The sequence below is a fragment of the Tachypleus tridentatus genome, chromosome 10 (assembly GCF_004210375.1).
Source record: "Tachypleus tridentatus isolate NWPU-2018 chromosome 10, ASM421037v1, whole genome shotgun sequence".
Lineage (NCBI taxonomy): Eukaryota > Metazoa > Arthropoda > Merostomata > Xiphosura > Limulidae > Tachypleus > Tachypleus tridentatus.
In genome coordinates this window covers 44,463,258-44,485,566 of record NC_134834.1, presented here as the reverse complement: position 1 = coordinate 44,485,566, position 22,309 = coordinate 44,463,258, and the positions used below count along the sequence as shown (strand labels likewise).

At 32.3% G+C, this 22,309-nt stretch overlaps 1 protein-coding gene across 3 annotated transcripts in view; it reads right to left on the bottom strand.

Annotated features, from left to right (window-relative positions):
• Positions 1–12,570, bottom strand: part of LOC143229165 (splicing factor, proline- and glutamine-rich-like) — a 49,173-nt gene extending 36,603 nt beyond the window's left edge. For all 3 annotated transcript variants that reach the window (XM_076461080.1, XM_076461082.1, XM_076461081.1), the window contains exons 1-3: positions 12,077–12,570; positions 7,461–7,762; positions 1,182–1,477 (exon numbers count right to left, since the gene is read on the bottom strand). In XM_076461080.1, the coding sequence (XP_076317195.1) occupies positions 1,182–1,477; positions 7,461–7,762; positions 12,077–12,496 (1,018 nt within the window). In that variant the 5' untranslated portion in view covers positions 12,497–12,570. The remainder of the gene's footprint in view (positions 1–1,181; positions 1,478–7,460; positions 7,763–12,076) is intronic.
• Positions 12,571–22,309: the final 9,739 nt, after the last annotated feature.

The window sequence follows — 22,309 nt, the reverse complement described above, 5'->3', positions numbered from 1 at the left end:
TGGACTAGCGTGGCCATTTTTATTTATTTTGGGAGAGAATATGGCATATGTTGTCATGCTTGTTTTGTTTTGTTTTTATTTGAGGGGTATCCATAATAATAATAATAACAAAAATATTTCAGTGCCCACTGACCACACCCACCATTGATCCCTACGCAGGTATGCCCTGCAGTGCCATATAAAGTCACTGCAGCAACACCAGGGTTTCATGAGTACTATACCCAAACACCAGTATCAGACACAATGTCCACTAAACCCATTGAGGATGCCCTATGTTTGCACTCAGTTGACTCTGGCCCAAATGGAGAACCCGACTGTCTACAGGAATTCAAGGCCAACATTTTGTTGGAGTTGGACCCCTCAACCGCCAAGATCTTCTCCTCCCCTTCACTGGTCACCATGCAGGTGGATGTATAGATCTCAGAGGAAGTAAACAAAGTACAGAACCTTCTCTGGGAGGCCCCATCACTACGTACAGGAATCCACATCGAAGGGCACAATATAAGGTAATAGGAAATAAAGCTTATAGGAATAACCACAGTAAAATAATGTTGATAAGCTTCTCCCTGTAAATTGTTTTGCAATATTCTTAGTGTCTTGCAGTGAGATTCTCCAAAGTTAAATAGTAAATAAAAAAGTATTTAAGTGGTATTTCAGCTTCTATATATTATCTTTAAATTTTGCACTAAATGTAATTGTCACAATCAGATGTATAATTTTACTGCATCAAGTAACTTTTAAAATTGACAAAAATTTGCCTTAGCTCAAAAACTTTTCTGGTCTTAAGAAACCATTATCAAAATTAAATTCACTAAAAAAAAGCATACTTAGAGTAGGAATTTATAACGCAACCCAAAAACTAATAGATACAAATTGATATCTTGTAAACAAACATCAAGCTGCAATTACCATCTCTCTCACCTGAATAATAACTGCATCAGCTTTTACTTTAATGATCTTATGTGCATTACTAAAGAACTGAAAGTGCTATGTTCATATGAAAATAGTTTTCAATATTTACTTAAGAGCACATTTGTCTCTGCAAATTACACAAAATGAGAAAAATCAAATTCAAGAACTAAATCTAAAAGCAGTTAGCTAGTGTTTTCAATCACTAGCTGACAAAAATTCTAGCAAAAGTATATAACCTGCAAAAATTAACTTTGCAAAGTGTTACTCACTTTCTCGCAGCATATTTGTTTCATGTTCATAAAATGCATAATCCATTTGATCTTCTAATTGCTGTCTTGCTTCTAAAATCTCCTTCTCCAGATTCTCTCTCTTTTGTTTTTCCAAATCATACAATTTCTTCCACCTCATTGCATAATCATACTCAAAAGAGCCTGGTTCTGCTAATCTGGGGCCAATGTCTCTTTCTTTCTGGTACTGCTTGCTATTCTTCACAAAAGTCTTTTCCTGAAGCCCATCTTCTTCATCTCTCTGTTCTAGTGGCTCAACCAAAACAGGTCGTGGAGAGCTATGAAAACATTATTAATGTCAATTTTAAACAAAGACATCAATTTAATTCCAATCAGGCACAACATGGGTGTACAGTTTATAATACAGAATACCAAAGACAACAGCATTTACTCTTACACAATGAATAGCTTTCTATGAAACCAAGTTTCTGAAAATTAAGTTGCAGATGCTTAGCATGCATACACACAAATGTTTAAAAAATATGCAAATATAGATATACTTTAATTCACACCTTCAGTCAACAGAATAACAAATTCACTGAAATTAAGGCAACATCATTACACTAATTTTGTCCAGTTAACATTAAAATCCAGATAAAATGTGACTGTCATATTGTGTGTGGGTGTAAACAAACAAGATACATAATTATACATTTTATTCCAGTTTCAGTTGAGCAATTTAATCTATTAATGGATATAACTATCGAGAAGCAGCAATTACACCATGTCATGTAAACTAAGAAATTGCAATTAAACTGATCAACCAAGTGTTTAATTACTTCAGCAGCTGTATAATTGGAAACTTGATTGTAATTACTGTCACAAAAATAATTAATCAAAATTAAGGTTTTCAACAATTACTATCTAATTATTCCAATTATTCAAGTAGTTGAAAAAATGCAACCAAACTTGTTCAACAACTTGTTATGAAAAACTACAAAAGTTATCTGCCACTTTCACTAGTTTTGAGCTATAAAATATTTATTGATCATACAAAGCATCATTTTTAAAGCCTTTAATCTTATTTAGACCCCTTATGCCACACCCACCTGTCACATCCTCTTTCAGGATTTGTTAGTTCTCATGTTTAATTCTATCTTATCTGCAACCAATAGAAAGTCAAGGTTTTCATCTATCAAATGACATATAATGTTCTCTAAATAGAATTGTGAATTTTACTATTAGTACAAGCTTCATTCCCATGCAAAAGATAATAACTAGATTTGATGATTTTGTAACAGTTCTTGTGATATAGTTAGAAAGCCAGAAAAACTGTGGTAATGGAAGTCTTGTACTCTTTCAGTGTAATTAATGTATGCCATCTGGTGCATTATTTAGTTAATTACAACTAATAGTATAGAAAAATTAGGGTTAACTGTCACTGACAGTAAGAAAAAAGAATACTTGGGTAAGAAGTTTATTTCTTATTTTTTTCTTTATTTAATAATATATACATAACTAAAATCCAAAAAATAAGGATATTTATATAAGTTAAGCTTTGAAAAGGTACATTAAATAAATGTAATAAAACATTTCATATGGCACACATGAAAGCAGCTCATGTGTAACATGACCTTCACATTCCCCAAGTGAATTGCAGCTTATAATGGCACAGATGGTAGTTAAACACCAAACAAAAAGGTAATCTGAAGTCATTTCAAAAAGGAAAAAAGATTAGATTTTTGTTTGCTATTTACAATGTTGATCAAATTAACCAAGATACAATATATTTACAGACAAATCATATTTTCATTTATTTACAATACTACATAAAAATATATATAATTTGTATGTGAAAGACTTGCATTTACTGAAAGACTTGTGAAGACATACTATATTTAGTAGTATCAAATCTACAAATACTTTATACAAACAGAAAAAGGTCACGTAGTTAGCCAAATCAACTGAGCTTGTGATGAGATGGTTAGAAATCAAGATAACATATCAAAGGGTGTTCTACAGTAATTGAATCAATTTGTGTGGATTTTGACAAAAAGGAAAAAGTACTGCATGTAACTGTGGTAACCCATGAAGTAATGTAAGTGAATTTATTGCAGATTGTGGGGTAAAGATCAAAGTCAAGAAGAATTTGTCTTGTCAGTTGGGTTCTAAAGTAACTGAACCAGCCCCTTTAGACCACTGATGTAAAAGATAATTTACTTCCAGATAAAACTGATATTCTATACTGTAAGGAACTTCTGTACATACATTTGACTTGTTTTTAATAAATTTTAAAATAAGTTTATTGTGTGCTGTTTATTGTTAACAGTTTACTGACAACATATCATAGACACCTACTGTAAAAGAATCTTAGCCCAATATACTTAAAATTCTGACAAATCAATTAGCTCTTTCAGCAAAGGCTTGGTCCTTAGAACACAACTATTTTGTCAGTTTTCGTGCTATTAATTTTAACTTATTAAATGTATATTAACAAAATTTGATAGATTATCACTAGACATTACAATACTTTCACATACAAGTTTTTTAGTAAGTTTTAAGGTTTAAGCAATTTCTTAAGCCTTTTTTTTTTTTTGCATGTCACCTCTTCAACATGCAAGGTAAATTTAAGATTAAAAATACTTTCATGCATATGAAAATTTAAATTTTATTAGCAAAATTCTTATAAGATTGATAGTTTTATCAAACATCTTAAAAAACAACTATTGTTATTTTCACTACCAAGCAGGGGTCAGCATGATTCCCTGAATACAGAGATAGCTGAGCAAATAGAAAAGATGAGTTATTTTAAATTCTAGTTTGTCATTATCAGCAATTTAAATGTCTAACTTGTGCAAAACTATAGACTATTTTGACAAACATCTAATTTGAACCAGTGCTGCTTTCAACATACCATGTGGCAAATATCAATGTTTAGATGTTTAATATTTACTTAAGTTAAGAAATTAAATATATATGAAAATTTGAATTATAATTTAGTTTCATACCAAACAGAAGGAGATAAATTCATAAAATAGGTCAATAAAATTGTGAACGAAAGTCAACAAATGTGATGACGTGACCTGAAGCAATGGGGTTAATGAGCCCATTGATTCATCAAATAATGGCTAACTTTTGAGCTCTAATGAAAGCATTAATTCTTTCTCTATGGCCTATGTCACTAACTTGATATCTACCAAGTAATCATAAGAGGTGTATATTATGCTGACCACATGTAAAAAAACTATTATGTAACAAAAGTAATAGTATAATTTTTTATAATGTAGAAGTACCTTCACAAAATTTTAGACTCTCAGTAAACATTGCAAGGCTTTTCTACGTAAAATATATTTATTAATTGAAGATTTGCTCATGAATGTTTTTTTGGCATGTTGACTATCCAACATGCAAAACTGATTTTAATTATAAGATTGTAAATACTTCTCTTCATCTGAAAATGCCAAATTTCATTTACAAAAATCTCTTAATACTTACTAAACAATTTTTTTGGAAAAACTATTTATCTGTATCTTCTCTCCCCAATTATACACAGGGTAATTTTTGATTTAATAAACCCCTTAACCACAAAAAAAGTTGACCATTGTTATTTCTAGAATGCTGAAAATTTTTTAACAGTACATATCACACCTATATTTATTAAATTATTATATTTTTAAACAGTACGTAACTAATAATTCTACCACAACCTCCCACTCATACAGCTTATGTAACTATACTGAATAGCATGAAACTGGCCCACAACACAAATCTTAGTACTAGCATACCAATATTTTGTAAAATAGATTGCCATTTGTTACTATACATGTATCCACATTACTATTTACAAATAAATTATATTTCATTTTTTTAAACAAAACATTATATAAGAACTATACAAAAAACAATTGTAATACTTACAATAATACAAAATTGTTCATACTCATACATGATACTTATAAAGCCCATTCAAATTTTGCAAGTGGAATATGTAAACAGCAAGTTCAACAAATTTTATGAATGCATTTTAGAACATAAATTAATACACCATTACCACAAAAATCAACAGCTTCCTAATTAAGTTTTATGAGTTTAATCCTCAATTCTTATTTTATAATCTAGCTTCTAAATTGAGTTTCTAATTAACTAAAAACTAGACAACAGTGGATGAAACATTTTAACGTGAGCACAATTTAAAGTAGAAGAAAATGTACTATACAATGCAGAAAAAGTGATATTTAGCAATATATTTTTATTTACTTCCAAATTAATAAATTTGTATTTGATTTGAAGTCTACAAAATGATAAACTCTAAACCCCCAAGCATATGAAATGGGTTAAATGAAATGAGTATTTTCATACATTTTGTAAGGCTTTAGTAAATATTTTTTAATTAAATACATTTTCTATCGTTTGTTTAAGTTCGAGCCACTCAGACCATCCAGTCAAAGTGCGAGATGATTTTCTTGTCAAGATAAATACTTTAATTTCAATTTTATTTGCACAACCTCTAAAATCAAAGGAATACAAGTCTCTCCAATAAAAGTATATTTTACCTCTTATTTGCTTTAATCTATCTCTAAGAACTGTTGCTTTGACTGACCTCGTAACAACACACACACACACACACACACAATTTCTTTCTAGAATGACTGCAAATTGTAACTTAAAATTAATTATCTTAAACAGGTTAAGACAACAATAGGTTTTATCTATATTTTTTTTCTTCCTTGAACCCAGGAACTATTAATTTTGCAATGCATGATGATAATCACAAAAAATACATGTCAAAATTATGGTATTAAATGGCAATGCACAAGGCACTTTTTATTTTCAATGTCTAACTTAATACCTTCCCAATTTTCTAATTCTTAACTCTTAATTTTATGACAATAAAAAATACACATGCAAAAATATTTAGTACTTAAGCTTGGCATCTTGTTCTGTGGACTGCCAGTGAATATTAACATTTATAACAGTGGTACTAAAAAATAATCCATATTTTAGATATGCATATAAAACAGTTTATTTGGTTTTTAACTATTGTTCACTCTGAGGTAGTAGTAACTTTGAATCTGTACGCAAAATAAAATCTCTAAGAATAATATAACATTTTGAAACAATATTAAAACTTCACTTTTCACTGGTTATAAATGATGCAATTCAAACAGGGAATTACTGTCAATTTATGAAAGACAATATGGATTTGAACTGCTGATGTGTAAAAGGCTACAAAAATTATATTATGCCTTAGTAAAATTCAAGAAATTTATATTTGGGGTATTGTTCAGCTTTTTTTTTTGTATATTTTTTCCACTTTTGTTATAAATGATTTTGCTTAAGCTAATGTTATGGTAGAGAAAATAAGCAATAAAGTATGTTTATCTTTAAAAAAAATGTTGATATTAATTTAGGAAGTTTTAGAGCTTATGAAAGAAGAATCTGAAAGCTTAGACTAAAAAGTGTGTTTATATTTATGAAACTTACTTTTCATTCATACTACTCTGTTAAAGTACATTTGAGATTGTAAGAATCTATCTATAAAGTTGCCTGGTTGTTTTCATGCAATTTATAGTTCACAGACAAATCATCTGTAAAAATACTTAAGAGATCTTTGGAGCCCCAAGTCCATTTTGTATTTCAGCATAATAGCTGAATTTAGGTCCACAGCAGAGGATACAACAAATCAGAGAAAGCATAAGGATTCCACAAAGATTTCCTTTTCAGTTTTTTTCACCTTTATTAAAATAGTTTGGTTTCTTTGTGAACAGATTTAAATGTTTTCATCGAGTGCATTCACATCTATAACATTTTTTTTAATAAATGGTTACTTTGCAGTTAGGTAAGGGTTATTTATTTGCTTGTATGCATAGTTCAATTAAAATAGAAGAAATTGTTTCTTGTTGCTTCACTTAATTGTTCAAGTACATCACTGATGTTTCTTGCACTTTTGTAAAAGAGAAAATCATTGTATAAATGAATAACAAACAATAATGCAACTACAAAATAAAGATGTTCATGACCTGCATGATTGCAACATGGTATTGTAAGTATAAAGAACCATACCATACATAGATCTCTTGGTGTAAGATATTAACACTGGAGACCAGAAACATCTAAAATAATTATGATGTTAACCAAATCTTAAACCAAAAACAAAGTTATGAAAGCACTATAAATTGCATGAAAACAACCAGGCAACTTCATGGATAGATTCTCACAATCTCAAATATACTTTAGAATTTGTGCAAAAAACTCCTTCAGAAAAAAACGAAGTTGCTTTCATGTTATTACTATAGAAGTTAAAGATAGTTGAACAATTACCTTGTTAAAAGAAAACAACCCTCTGTACATCTCTTTAGTGCTGCCTGAGCTGCTAGCTTTCGAGAATATTCAACAATTCCTTCACCCACTGGTCGACCTCTATCATCCACTATAACCACTGCCCTTTCTACTTCTCCAAAAATTGAAAATGCAGCTTCCAACAACTCATTAGATACCCAAGGTGTCAAGTTTTTCACTTTCAGTGCAGCTCCATGAGTAGCAAAACGAACACGTAATGATTTTCCATCTTTAACTGTGAGGTCAAGAGCTGCTTTAGCTGCTTCAGCATTCTGTCTTGTGTCCTGAAATTTCAACACCAACATCAAGAATATCAAAGCTTTAAATATATTTCAAAAACATTAACAACACTTAGAAGCCTTAAGTTATACACAGGAATGTGTTGTAATATGAAAATAGTCCCCTATTTAACTCTGAAAATAGTATCAATGAATTAAACAATTCATATGTGGACATTATTGGTCGTAATGGACAATCTGGTTTACGAGATTTGGGGATGCCGTACATTTGCTCATTTAAGAAATAAAAGGGAAGTAACAGAAAGCTCATATTTGATTATGCATCACTTAAGAGCACAAAATAATTGTATATGTAGTTTATAAAGCAAATGAGTTATTTAATTGGTTTAAGAAAATCATACAAGATTTCTCCATGTGTACAAATTTAACAATGATACATTAAAAAATTACAACACAGGATAGCCCTATCAGAAAATCATCCCTCATCTGAAATTGTGTCCAATTTCCTAATATCCCAAACTTAAGGCCTATAATTTTACTGCACATGTTTATTAAAATTCTTTGGATTTACAAAGTTCAAACCTCAAGCAATTCTAAGTCTAAAAGCCTCAAACACGTGCCTTGTAAGCTAAAACCTGTGAAGAAATCTCTTTATATACATACAATAATACCCTTCAAAACCAGGGTTGTAAGCCCTGGTTTTATTGTGGAAATATAAGTAATGCAAGATCATTCTTGATTCAAGGGGTATCCATCATAATTGCTAAGTGCTGTAAAATGTGAATTTCTCCTTGAAAGTTGGTATGAATGTTTATGTACAAAATTACATACGAGTGGAGAGCAAATTGCAAGTATCTTTACACACTTAAAACTTAAACCATTATCATGAATGTGTATGTTAACACATTTAATATTACAGTTTTAATTTAATTTCATCAGAAAATTTATTCTCAAACTTCATTTGCATCAAGCAATTTGTTTGCACCCAAATGTCCATTTTAAATTACCTTTATAAATACATGCTCACAAATTTACCATAAATAATGAATTCATACTAAACATAACCTCTAATCTTTTATTTCCAAAAAGTTTAGACAAAAAGCCAAAATCACATACCACAACCTCCAACTAAGACAACCTGTAATTTCAAAAAACAAAAAGCAATTCTCTCATCCATTTGCTATTAAACTAACAGAAAGCCTTCTATTTACTTTTGACAGACTTTTCACAACTTTCTCACAAACGACCCAAGACTAATGGTTAATAATAATTGAGGCATTTTTTATAACCACCCTTAGAAGGAGTGGCATTAGCTAGCTTCTAACAATCCATTATTTAAGAACTTGCAAAAAAAAATGTAGCAAGTGGCTTACACATCCAATCCGTAACCTTCTTCAAACCCTTTAAAGAAATTAATCTCGCCTAGAGGCCTCATCATTAATGCAATCATAATGTTCAATCTTATTGCCTTACAACTGTTCAAAATGATGAAAACTGCTTATATCTTTATTTAGTCAGAATAAAATAAAAGATAAATTTATTAGCTCAGTCATCATATAACTTTCAGATACAAGCCTTCATTTATCATCCCTGAAGAGGTCCTACCCTCATCCTAATATTGTTTGATCTTAACTTATTTAAAGAAACCCTTACTGTTAATTATTTACATTTTCAGTCAAACATTTGTCATAATTTGTTTCACAAATCTTCCTGATCTCCCTTAGGAAAAGCCTTGTCTAAAATGTTTCTAATACTTACACTTCAGTTACTTCAAAAATACTGACATGAAAAATAAGAAATAAAGTACTCATGTAAGTATTTTTTTATTTTTGCTGTCAAATGTTGATAACACCTAATCCTACTTTTTTTTTTTAGGATACTAATGGTACTACTGCACTAATTTTTTTTGAAAATTAGATAAAGTACCAAAGAACACAATCACATGCAAAAGGCAGATAATAGCCCATTACCATAAAATTTTTCTGGCTTTCTATATATACATGGTTGGCTGTTAAAAATTCAGATTAGCTCATTGAGTGTTTTTGACATTGGAATGAAGTTTGAACTTGAAGTACACAATTTTCTCCATAGAATACCATTTCACTGATTAAAACTATGGATTGCTGTTGATTATAAAAAACAGTATCAAATATCAGAGAGAACTACTGGCAATTTCTTAAAGCATGTGGCAAGAGGTCCAATTTCCTATTTTGTGCCTCTAAGATTGAAGTTAGAAAATTATGTAATAATGACAAAATTATAATGAGTGATTTACATTAAATTTATTGGTGGAGTGATAAATTAGATGAGTGAATGTTTAGAAAACATGTTACAATTCTCATGCAAATTACAAATGTAAAACAATTAAAATTTGGATTATTAAATACATTTTAAACACCAGATATGTTTGTATACAATAAGAGTAGTTTAAATTTTGAATATAACTTTCTAAACTTCACGACCTGCATAAAATTGACACTAGCAAGTGTTAATCCTTTCATGGCAAGTTTGTGCAATTTGTGAAGATAGAGTAGTTAATTTCATTTTTACACCAATACATGCTGTAGCTGAAATTTCTTAATGCATCTTCTATAAAGCTGTTGAGATTTTGTAAAAGTATCTTGTATACTAATAATGATGGTTTTATAATTAAATTTTTACCAAAAATTAATTTTTCTGCTGTAGTTACTTCCATTCAAAAATAAAGTCCTATACAAGGTGATATTCATTTAAAGTATAATTACTTTTAGTTTTCATATTTCATTTGCATAGTCTTTAAAGCCTGTTAACCCTTTCCATGTAGATCACAAACCAAAGGCCATTTATTCATGCTTGACTCTCATTCAAAATTTTCTTGTACTATTTCATGAACCAGTATGTTTGGTGTCAAATTATAGATTTTAGTAGTTTTATACATTAACTTGTTTTTATTTTAAAAGTAAATATTAAAAAACAGTTAAATGTGTGTATGTGTGTCTGTCACTTGGTATGTTGAATGCAGTTAAAATTAGATGTTTGTTATGTCAAAATACTAAGAGTTTCATGAAATAGAAGCTCAAATTACTAATATCGATAAGGTATAATAAAGTAAGAATGTTTATGATGGTACGTAGTTGGTCAAGTGAAAGCCCCTATGTTGTTACCTTACAAAAAAATAATACAGTATTACGGAAAACAAGTATTTAAAATGTATTTAAGAGAATACACATCCGAGATTTTGCGAGATGAAGAATAGTTTTTCTAATCATAACATGAAATTACTTTGAACTCTGGTTAGTAAGAAACTGTCAATATTTTCACAAATTTTTAGAAAAAATATTTCATTAAAAAATCTGACTTTTTGTACAGAAAAGAATTGTAATCTTTACTAAAAGTCTAGCAAATTCTGTGAAGATATGCAAGCTGTATTAAATGTTAATGTAAATACTTGACGTGTAAATTCATAGACCAGCTCATGTATTTTATACCAAAGCCCATTGCAGAAGTTATGCAAAAAAAACATTAGTCTAGCAATATGCTATACATTATATTGTAGTTTAATTTACTTTAAAACTAATGTAAATACATTTCTACTTCTATAGAAACACATGCAAGTTCATACTTTATTTTCAACATTAGGTTGTTTACAATTTTCCTTTATTAATATTTTCATATGAATTCATGTGGTGTTCAATTGAACTATTATTTAGGACTACATAGCAATCTCACCATGTTATGGGCTTCATACAATGTTTCGAGTTACCAGGTAAAGTGATCAATCATTTTGTTACCACTGTTACAATGAGACAATCACATAAGGCTAGAAGGTTTACAGGTATGATTATTATTATTGGATACTTACAACTGCATGGTATATCTGATTTTTGACTGAAATCCCATTACTGTATATTTTTATTTGCAATATTTAAAAATCAACAAAACCCCCAGTCATAAAATGCATTAGAAGCCTCAAAGTCTGATTGCTCAGTTAATAAAAGTGACTTTTTAAATTGTTTCTAAACAGGACATATCACATAATCATCTTATCCATTATTTACCTGTACAATAGGCATATATTTAAACCACTACTACAACTACAAAATCCTGATACAGTGGCAAAGTTCAAGACTAAATATTTTCTAACGTTATTTCTCGTCTAATTGACATTCGAAATTTTGCGAGTTATTGGCTCTAAATTTAATACATAATACTAAACAATATTTTGTTTTTTATACTATTCGATTTGTTAAATGTTGTCGACAGATGTTGCAAAGTGAGATTTACATTCCATGCTCCATACAACTTGTAAGAAATGGCTAATAGATCAAATATGGCAGCAAAATCATTTACGCTAAGCCTAAATATTGAATTCAAACCTACCAATTTTATAAAACCAAATGCTTTCTGATTGTTAAGGAAGACTTCCGCAGTTTCTCCAAAAGGTTCAAACATCTTTTTGAAATCTTCTTCGGTTGTATTCGGGGGTAAATTACCAACAAACAACCGACATCTTCCAGTAAACTTTTTCGGCTCTCCTTCCTTTGTCTGAAGATTTGTTGTAGGTCCACTTACATTAGCAAGTCTTTCTTTGACAAAATCTCTTTCTTTCCTCATATTTCCACCTCTCTGATTAGAAGGCCTACCTCCTCTATCACGATCTCTGTTGTCTGGTCGACCTCCTCTTTGTTGAGGGTTACTTGGTCCTTCATTCCGTTGTCTTTTATTTGGTCTATTTTCGTGAATTTCAAGATGCTGCTGTTGGGCTTCTACCTTAACTTTATTGTTCTGATCGCCGTCCATCTTTGAACAAATTCAGTCTCACCAAACCCTAGTAACATTAACGTACAGTCTAAGAGAACTGGTTATTACTGGTTGGATTATATATAGTACGTCACGTGATTATTTTTCAACTAAAGATTCATTATCATTGGATGTTTTGTAGCCTGACTAAATACAAGTAACGTTTGAAAAAATATCATCTTGAATAAAAATAAATTTTTCTTAAACACCAATTTATATCTTTCTGAGCGTGTGTTGTTGTTTTTTAATTATGAGCCGAAAGAGAACTTATAAAAATCTGATTTTAAATATTAAATGATTAATAATAAATATGTTTTAAAACCAGGGATAGTAGTGCTGCGAACTCAAAAACAAACAAACTTATTTTTATTAGAATAACATTTTAATATTTAATTTATTCACATTTTATTGGTAGTTTTATTGAACTGACAGACCTGTAACTTTCATAAAATAAAAAGACCCGGCATTGCCAGGTGGATTTAGGCGTTCGACTCGTAAACTGAGGATCGCGGGTTCGAACCCCTGTCGCACCAAACATGCTCGCCTTTTCAGCCGTGTAGGCGTTATAATGTGACTATCATTCCCACTATTCGTTGGTAAAAAAGTATCCCCAGAGTCGGCGGTGGGTGGTGATGACTAGCTGCTTTCCCTCTAGTCTTACACAAATAAATGAGAGATGTTTATATGCAAAAACGGCTCGTTTGGGTTGAGAAAATGTAAAATATTTTCTCAACCCAAACGAGACGTTTTTGCATATAAATTTCTCAACAAGTGGGTTTCTCGACATCACTGATTAAATGAGAGATGGCTAACGCAGATATCCCTTGTGTAGCTTTGCGTGAAATTCAAAACAAACCAAGGTTTCGTCCCGTTCAGATTTATTTCTTAATACTTGTTTTGAGTTTTTAGTAGCATCTCTTCTATTGGACTGCCGAACAGTGACTGACTGATTGTTTGGAATTAAGCACAGAGCTACACAATGGGTTGTCTGTGCTCTGTTCACTACAGGTGTCGAAACCTGGTTTCCAGCAGTGTGAGTCTGTACCAGTGAGGGATATACTGTCGAACAAGTAAACCTCATAGATTGAAATTCGAATATATTGTAAATTGTACTTTTTATTATACCAAATTTCAGGAAATTCGACAAATTTTATTACATAACCATTTATTCACATATTATGTTCTCAGTTGTTAAATTTTAAGCAAAAATAAAATAAACAAGTACAATAATGTAAAAAGAAACCATTTAAGTAACTTAAGTAGCATCTTTCTTCAATTAACTAATAGAGAAAGGAACCTGAAGCATAAAAGAGAAACAACTGGTAAAGTGTAAGTGAAAGTCAATTTTATATGTAATGTTTCGGTAAGGGATGTGGAAAGAATTGTCTGTGGGGTAAATGGCTTCGACTACTACTTGGGACCCATGGTCTAAGGGGCCCATACAGAAACGAAAAAAAAAAGTATATATAAATGGGATAAAATTTATAAATATCTTGTTATGTTAATTCAAAAAGTTGGTACGATGGTAATGGATTTTAATATGCAGTTGACGTGGGGAATGGGGTATTATACATCATGTCGAAGAAATAGTTCAGAGGTGAAGAAACAAAGAAATTTGAACTCTAGAAAGTTTGGTTTGAATTTCGCGCAAAGCTACTTAAGGGCTAGCTGCATTAACCGTCCTTATTTAGTAGTGTAAGACTAGAGGGAAGGCAGCTAGTCATCACCACCTACCCCCAACTCTTTTACCAACGAATACTGGATTGACGTTAACATTGTAACGGCCCCACGTCTGAAAGGGCGAGCATGTTTGTCATGACGGGGATATGAACCCGTGACCTTCAAACTACGAGCCAAGTGCCTTAACCACCTGGCCATGCTGGGCCTCTCTAGAGAGTAGATACTTATGCTGAAGTAACACGTGTAAGTTACAGATCGAGTAGCATTGAATACAGGCACATCCGAAACATATATTTGTTTCGCTAAGCAGAATGCACCAAATTCCAAATAATAAAACAAGAAGCTTTAGTAACGTGTGCAAAACAAAACAAGAAATTATACAGAGCTATGCATAACAATTGAGACAAGGGTAGCATCACGTGCTTTAATTATGATTTTTGGTGATACTTGGAACAATGCCAACATCCTGAGGGCTGGAGATAGAATTAGTTAGTTGGTTCATTCTGATTCACAGATCCAAGAAGAGAATCGATAATCATCTGAAGAAAAGTCATAGGTCTGCTCTGAATACCCAATTGAATAAACAAAGAAAATTTGTATTATTTGTATTAGTAAACATCTTCTACCAAACTTTGGTATAACTCAAATAGAGTAATGCTTCACAGCTGAATAGAATCAAATTAAATCATAAATTACTTGCCATGTTTCAGGTATTGATGAGGATTTTAGAAGAACTTCTATTGTACTCTATTAAAAAGATTATCCAGTCTTAATTATTAATAGAAAATGATAATTTTTGTGTGTATTTCATGACAAATAAATAATGTTTTTTTTTATGCTACATCAGTCTCTGGGTGAGTTCTTGGTTATTTATGTAAACTTTCCTTGAAATATATAAATTTATTTCTAAGGAGTGAAAGCTGCAAACATGGCTAAACTTCTCATGTTTTTCTGTACTTTATTTTAATTAAAGTTTTAATACCTATTCTAGCAAAACCTGAAGATTGTTATATATGAAATCCATTTGAAGTGTATTCATTTCACAAATGAGGTTCCTAAAAGCTCAGTTTTTAGACCTTTACTCGTTTTTGATTACCATCAGTGGGAAAGGAATGATTAATAGATTGCTTAACTTTGCTAATGGCATTGCTGTAAAGTACATTTTTAATATTGTAACTTATTTGTGAGTTAGAGTGAGCTGCACATTTTTTTTATGTTGCCAGGTGATATTAAATTTATACTAGTTCTAGAAATATCTGTAAACATGTAACTTTAAAACAATATTCCATGAAGTGTTGAATCAAAATTATAATACAAGGAAGGTATGTTGATATAAATGAGAATTATTGTACTGCTTTGGACAAATAAGTGGATGGTGTGTTTTCTTATAGCAAAGCCACATCAGGCTGTCTGCTGTGTCCACTGAGGGGAATCACACTCCTGATAGATTTACCAATATTCCAGCAGGGGACTGATAAGTAGATGGATTGTATATTAGTCATTGTATTGTAGTGAAAGAGGTGTGAAGTCATATGTAAATGTATGCTGACAATTCAAAAGTGGCTTATGTTCTTAGAAACATTTAGATCACTTGTTCTCAAATGTTTGAGGCTCACATACCACTTTTTGTTCAATTTTTTGGAATCATAAACCCAGACCTATTTTTAATAAAAAGGTAATAACCCAATAATTAAAATTTACATTTTTTAACACTTACCCATTAATATAAAGGATGTGATTGTTTTCTCTGGCATATTTAGAGAGTATTTGGTACCATTTTTATCAGTTTGAGGGGAAGAAAATATTTACCAGTAAGTCAATAAGTGTGGAGAGTAGTATGTACAGTCATGTGAAAATATTAGGACACCCTATGAAAGCCTGTGTATATATGTAACAATTTTGAATAAATGGATATTTAATCTCAATTGTAACAATACTAAGAGATTATAGGAATATTACTAAACAATTAAAACTGAAGAAAAGACTTTTGAAGATCTTCTGTAAATGTAATTCTACAAAAATGCATATTCTAACTGAGGAAAAAGTTAGGACACCCAACCCCTAACAGATAGTGTTACCCTTTTGGCTGAAATAACTGCAGTGAGATGTTTCTTGTAGTTATCTACCAGTCTCTGACATCGGTCTGAAGAAAGTTTGCCTCACTCCTCAATGCAGAATGCTTTCAGCTGTGAGATGTTTGAGGGGTTTCTTGCACGTACAGCCCGTTTCAAGTCACCCCACAGCATCTCAATGGGATTAAGATCTGGGCTTTGACTCGGCTATTCCATGACTCTATATTTCTTAGTTTTCAGCCAGTCCTTGGTGGATTTACTGGTATGTCTTGGGTCATTGTCTTGTTGCAGGGTCCAGTTCTGCTTCAGCTTTAATTTTCATACAGATGGTCTCACATGATCCTCAAGCACCCTTTGATGCACAGTAGAATTCATGGTGGATTCTATCATTGTGAGCTGTCCAGGTCCTGCTGCAGCAAAGCAGCCCCAAACCATGACACTTTCACCTCCATGCTTCACAGTTGGTATGAGGTTCTTTTCCTGGAATGCTGTATTTGGTTTATGCCAAACATGTCCTCTGTTCTGGTGTCCAAATAATTCAGTTTTGGACTCATCTGTCCAAAGAACATTATTCCAGAAGTTCTGGTCTTTGTCTACATTTTCTCTAGCAAACGTCAGTCTGGCCTTGATGTTTCTCTTAAAAAGAAAAGGTTTCCTCCTTGCACACCTCCCATGCAAGTTAAACTTGTGCAGTCTCCTTCTGATTGTAGAATCATGCACTTTCACATCAACAGTAGCCAGAGCCTGCTGTAGGTCCCATGATGACATGTTAGGGTGTTTGGAGACCTCTTTTAGCATCATGAAGTCTTCTCTCATGGTGAACTCGCTTGAATGACCAGACCTGGGCATGTTGGCAGTTGTTTTGAAAGCCTTCCACTTGTTGACTATTTTCCGAACAGTGGAATGGCTGATTTCAAAATCTTTTGGGATCTTTTTAAATCCCTTACCTCAAGGTGGCCATCTTCAACAGTTGAAGTTTAATCACCAGAAAATCCCACTGCTGATGCTAAATTGTTGGAATGTTGTTCTTTCTTTGCAGGTTTCTTTATATTATCAGGAAAAGATAGTTCAATGTCCATCTCAGTTAATAAGACAAAATTAGTTTATTTCTTCCCCTGAACCAGAGATACTGAAATTGTGGCATATATACCATTCATGACATGTGTAGCTAATTTTGGTGGTGCATGACACAATTAATAAAAACAAATTATAAAACTGGTAATAACCCTTATATGAACTTTACACATACATATACAGTCATGTGAAAAAATTAGGATACCCTATGAAAACCTGTGTACATATGTAACAATTTTGGATAAATGGATATTTAATTTCAATTGTAGCAATACTGAGAGATTAAAGTAATATAACTAAACAATTAAAACTAAAGAAAAGACTTTTCAAGATCTTCTGTAAAATGTAATTCGACAAAAATACATATTCGAACTGAGGAAAAAGTTAGGACACCCCCACATTTATACCCACTTAAAATGGCTCAACTCACACACAGGTGTATCACACCAGGTGAACGTTATTAGAAGATCGTTACTCAACATTGTGAATGAGGCTTGCCTTATTTAAACCTCAGATATTTAGTTTGGTGTGCTCCTGACTGTTGAAGTGAGAGTGAGCACCATGGTGAGAGCAAAAGAGCTGTCTGAGGCCTTCAGAAAGAAAAGTGTAGCATCTTGAAGTCTGATCTCAGGGTGAACTTGCTTGGATGACCAGACCTGGGCATGTTGGCAGTTGTTTTGAAAGCCTTCCACTTGTTAACTATTTTTTGGACAGTGGAATGGCTAATTTCAAAATCTTTTGGGATCTTTTTAAATCCCTTACCAGACTCATAAGCTGCTACAATTTTCTGAAGGCCTCAGACAGCTTTTTCCCTCTAAGACACAGGAATCTGTTTATAAATAAGGAATTCTTTTTATTTGCCTTTATTGTATCCTATTTTTCCTGACTGATAAATCCTTTTCTAATATGAACATACATAATAAGCAGAATAAAAATTAAATAAAACAATAACATAATAGAGTTCCTTAGTTACTGACATAAGAATCAACTTTCTTATACCAGTATAAATATTTTATACATCAAATATGCATGTCCATATGCAAAGCAATACATTCTAAAAGAGACATAATTTTATAATATTTTACAAAAAAGCTTATTTCTGTTATTATAAAGTTTACTGTAATTCATAAAAACAAAACTAATTTTGCTAAAGCATTTCCATACAAATATTTAACTTTTTCTTAGTTATGTAGTAACAACCATCTAACATATTAGAAGAAACTTATTTCATTAGACACAAGATTATATCATAAGTTATTAAATTTATAAATTTTACATTCAATTTATCACTATGTCTGTATATTTGTTATGATTTTTAAATTATAGGAAATAATTAATAAACACAGTTATTGAAACCAATATTCAAATAAGATACATTGCAAAGGAACTCTTCTGTGATTTGAGAAATAGAATAAAGATGTCTAAATGGGGTATAAAAATTTTCTACATTATACTTGATGCATAGACAATATTTAGCCATTTTTAGAAATGCTACACAAATATCAAATACATCAGCTCCTAACACAGGATATGCAAACATTTTCTTTGTCTGCCCATCTTGAACACTGATTTCAGATGTTAAATCTTCATTTGAAATAAAATGTGGTGGAAAAACCTGTTCTAAGTTAGAAAATTCATCTTGTTGGTAGGGATCTTTCAAAGTAATTGGAAGTTTTGAAACTAATGAGAAATATGTAAAAAATTAATTAAATCACATCCCATAACCAGATTTACTTAGAGAAAAATCACTGCAATTAATGTACATTTGTTAAAACCATACATTAATATCAAATACTTTATGCAATAATATGTATATGAGCTTTGGCACAATTTTAAATCTAATCTTTTATATACATCTGAAAAATAAATACTCAAGTTATGTACAAATCTGTAATAGTATCTCATTATTTGAAGCACTAACAGAAAAGAATTTTATTACAACTGACTCATTTACTGAATGAAGTTAACACTTTACATACCAAACTAAAACAATTAAATGAAGAAAAATATGTCGTATATAAAAAATCATTCAGATATATATAAATAACTGAAAGAAATGCTTGCTTTTACTTTGAAGCTTTTCTAATCTGTTTTACTGCAAATTATCCCTTGAAGTGTGATAAACTATGAAGGATAGGGAGGGAGAGGATTCTGGTGGCTGAGGGCTATAACCTCAACATGCCATTTTGGCCTTGGGCTGTGGCCAACTGAGTATCAGTATTGGATGTTTTCAATGGTGTTGTGAGTATTGCTGCAAGGTCCTTTTTTGGCATTATATTATGTCCCCTCAGGGGCACTGAATCTTTCTTCTTTTGCAATGGATTCCTCAAATCCAAATAAAAAACAACAACAAAAACAGCTCATTGGTAAATGACCATATCTTGAAACCTCTGAACAGCAGCCTTCAACTTATTCTACACCTGTACATCATTTTCTCATGCTACATTCTTTGTCAGAGCAAATCTTTAGGGCAAATATCTCCCTTTTTTTATTAAGAAGGGACTAAAGGGGTTTTCTGGTTCTTCTAAGTCAGTTTAAAAGCTATATTCTGGGGAAACCTTGGTGGAAATATGCACCCCAAAACACAGTGAACTCCTCTTGCATTTAAATGCCACTGGGGATATACCCATTGAGGTTACTCCCCATACTACTTTGAATTCCTCATAAGGAGTTATTGTTGAGAGAGATTTGAAGAACATCCCTGAGTCAGAGATCCTTGCTGACTTTTCCACTCAAACAGTTTGTGCAGTGAGACATACCTTTACTCACAAGGATGGAATTATGTTACCTACCAATAACCTAATTTTGACATTTGCATCACCATGTCCACCTGCCACTGTCAAGGCATGGTATCTGAACAGTAAGGTATGGCCACCTCACTTATTTCCAGTGTGAGCAGTTTGGTCACTTTAAGATGTCATATCATGGTTCTTTGACATATGCTCATTACAGTGGCAAAGACTGATACCTATAAGTGCAAACTGGACCCTCACTGTTTTAATTGTAGGAGCTCTCACCCATCTTACTTTAGTTCTTGGGTGGAAAAGAAAGAGGTACAGCATTTGAAAATGGACATATGCTGTTGCAATATGTTTCACTGTTTCAGTTGGAGTGCAAACAGAGCTTTCCATGCTTCCCACAGAGTTATTTTCAAAGTTATTTTTACAATGATACATGGAACTGTCAAGGTTTGCATTCTAATCTGGATGGCATTCAGGCCTCGACTAATTCCTATCTTCCTGTGTGCCTTTTCTTACAGGAAACATTTCTGAAACCTGTTGATACAGTCACCTTTCAGCAGTTTTGCTTATGCTATAACTATTGTATGGAGGGGTGGCAATACTGGTTGACAAGCACGTGTCCACCCTGTCTCTGTCACTCGATATACTCTTGGAGGTCATTACCATCTGTGTTTCTTTCAGTTGTACCATCATTATTTGTTCATTCCACCTGTCTTGTGCAAAGACCTAAGATCAGTTAAATTTTGATGCCTTCATTGAACAGTTTTCACTTCCCTTTTTAAACATGGAAGACTTTAGTGGAAATAATCCCCTCTAAGGTAGTGCTGATATTGATGGGAGGAGTCATTCCATAGAACATGTGCTCTCAGATCACAATCTTTCTTTTTCCAATACTGGTTCTTATACTTAATTTCATGCATATATTAGTTTTTTTTAAATTGCTATTGATCTTTCTATCTGCTCCCCTTCACTTTTTTCTCACCTTTCTTAAAGGGTAGACAGTGACCCATGAGGCAGTGATAATTTTCCTATTATTTTTGTGAGAGAGAGTGACTGTGGTCGATGCCATCTAACCCACATGCCTTGATGGAACTTGAACCATGCTAATTGGCCCTCTTTTACTGCTCTCTCAGAACTTGATCCTGCCATCATCTGTAAGTTTGAAAAATGGCAAAGAAGACTCAAAATGAGTGTGTGACACCTTTCATAGGTATCCCACACTTCCAAATCACATTGTTTTTGAGCAAGCCTGTTCCCATGCTCAGTAGGTAAGAAGTCAAAGCAAGAAAGAATTTTGGATTAAGTTCACAACTAACATCTCTTCTACCACCAGTTCTAAAATCATATGGGGAAAGATTTGGAAGGTCAGTAGGCAGTATACTTCCCTTCCCCTTTTGATCTCACTCCCTAATGGCCAGGAAGTTGCTGATGACCAGAGCATTACCAGTACTCTCAGTGAAAGCTTTTCTCATGAATCCAGCACTTCTGTTTCATCCCTCACCTTCTTGACTATCAAGTCTTTGACAGAATAATTGTCTCTTTCCTTTGAAATGGATCATTTCTGTGACTGTAATCACCCTTTTACCCTGGTGGAAGTCAAGCTTAATCTGGCAGCACACCAGTTGAACCTGATGATATTAACTACAAGATGATGCGCCATTTCTCTCCTGCCTTTCTTGTTATTCTTCTGGTTGTTCTTAACTAAATCTGGCAGAAGCATGTTTTTCCTGATGCTTGGCACCAGGCTATTGTCCTCCATTTGTTTAAGCCTGAGAAGGATCCCAAGATTTCTTCAAGCTATCATCCAATTGCTTTGATAAACAATTTCTGTAAGGTCTTAGAGAGGATGGTTAAAGCTCATCTTGTTAAGTTCCTTAAATCAAACAACCTCTCGCTCACAGAAGCCTTACTCAAGTGAAAACATCTTGTTTTCATATTCTTTGACTTTGAGAAGGCTTACAATACTATGTGGAGGTACAGCATTTTGCATAACCTCCATTCATATCGGTTGTGTGGCCATTTATCCACTTTTATCCCAAACATTTGAATGGACAGGTGATTCCAAGTCCATGTAGGGTCGATACTTTCCCATCTTTTCATTGTGAAGATTAATGCTATCACTGCACAACTTCCTTCTACCTCGAATGAGGTTTTTTTTGTGGCAGCTTCAGACCATCCTCAATTGTTTGTTGAAGTGGATCACAGTGAACAGTTTTACCTTTTCTTTCTCTAAAACTATTTGCATA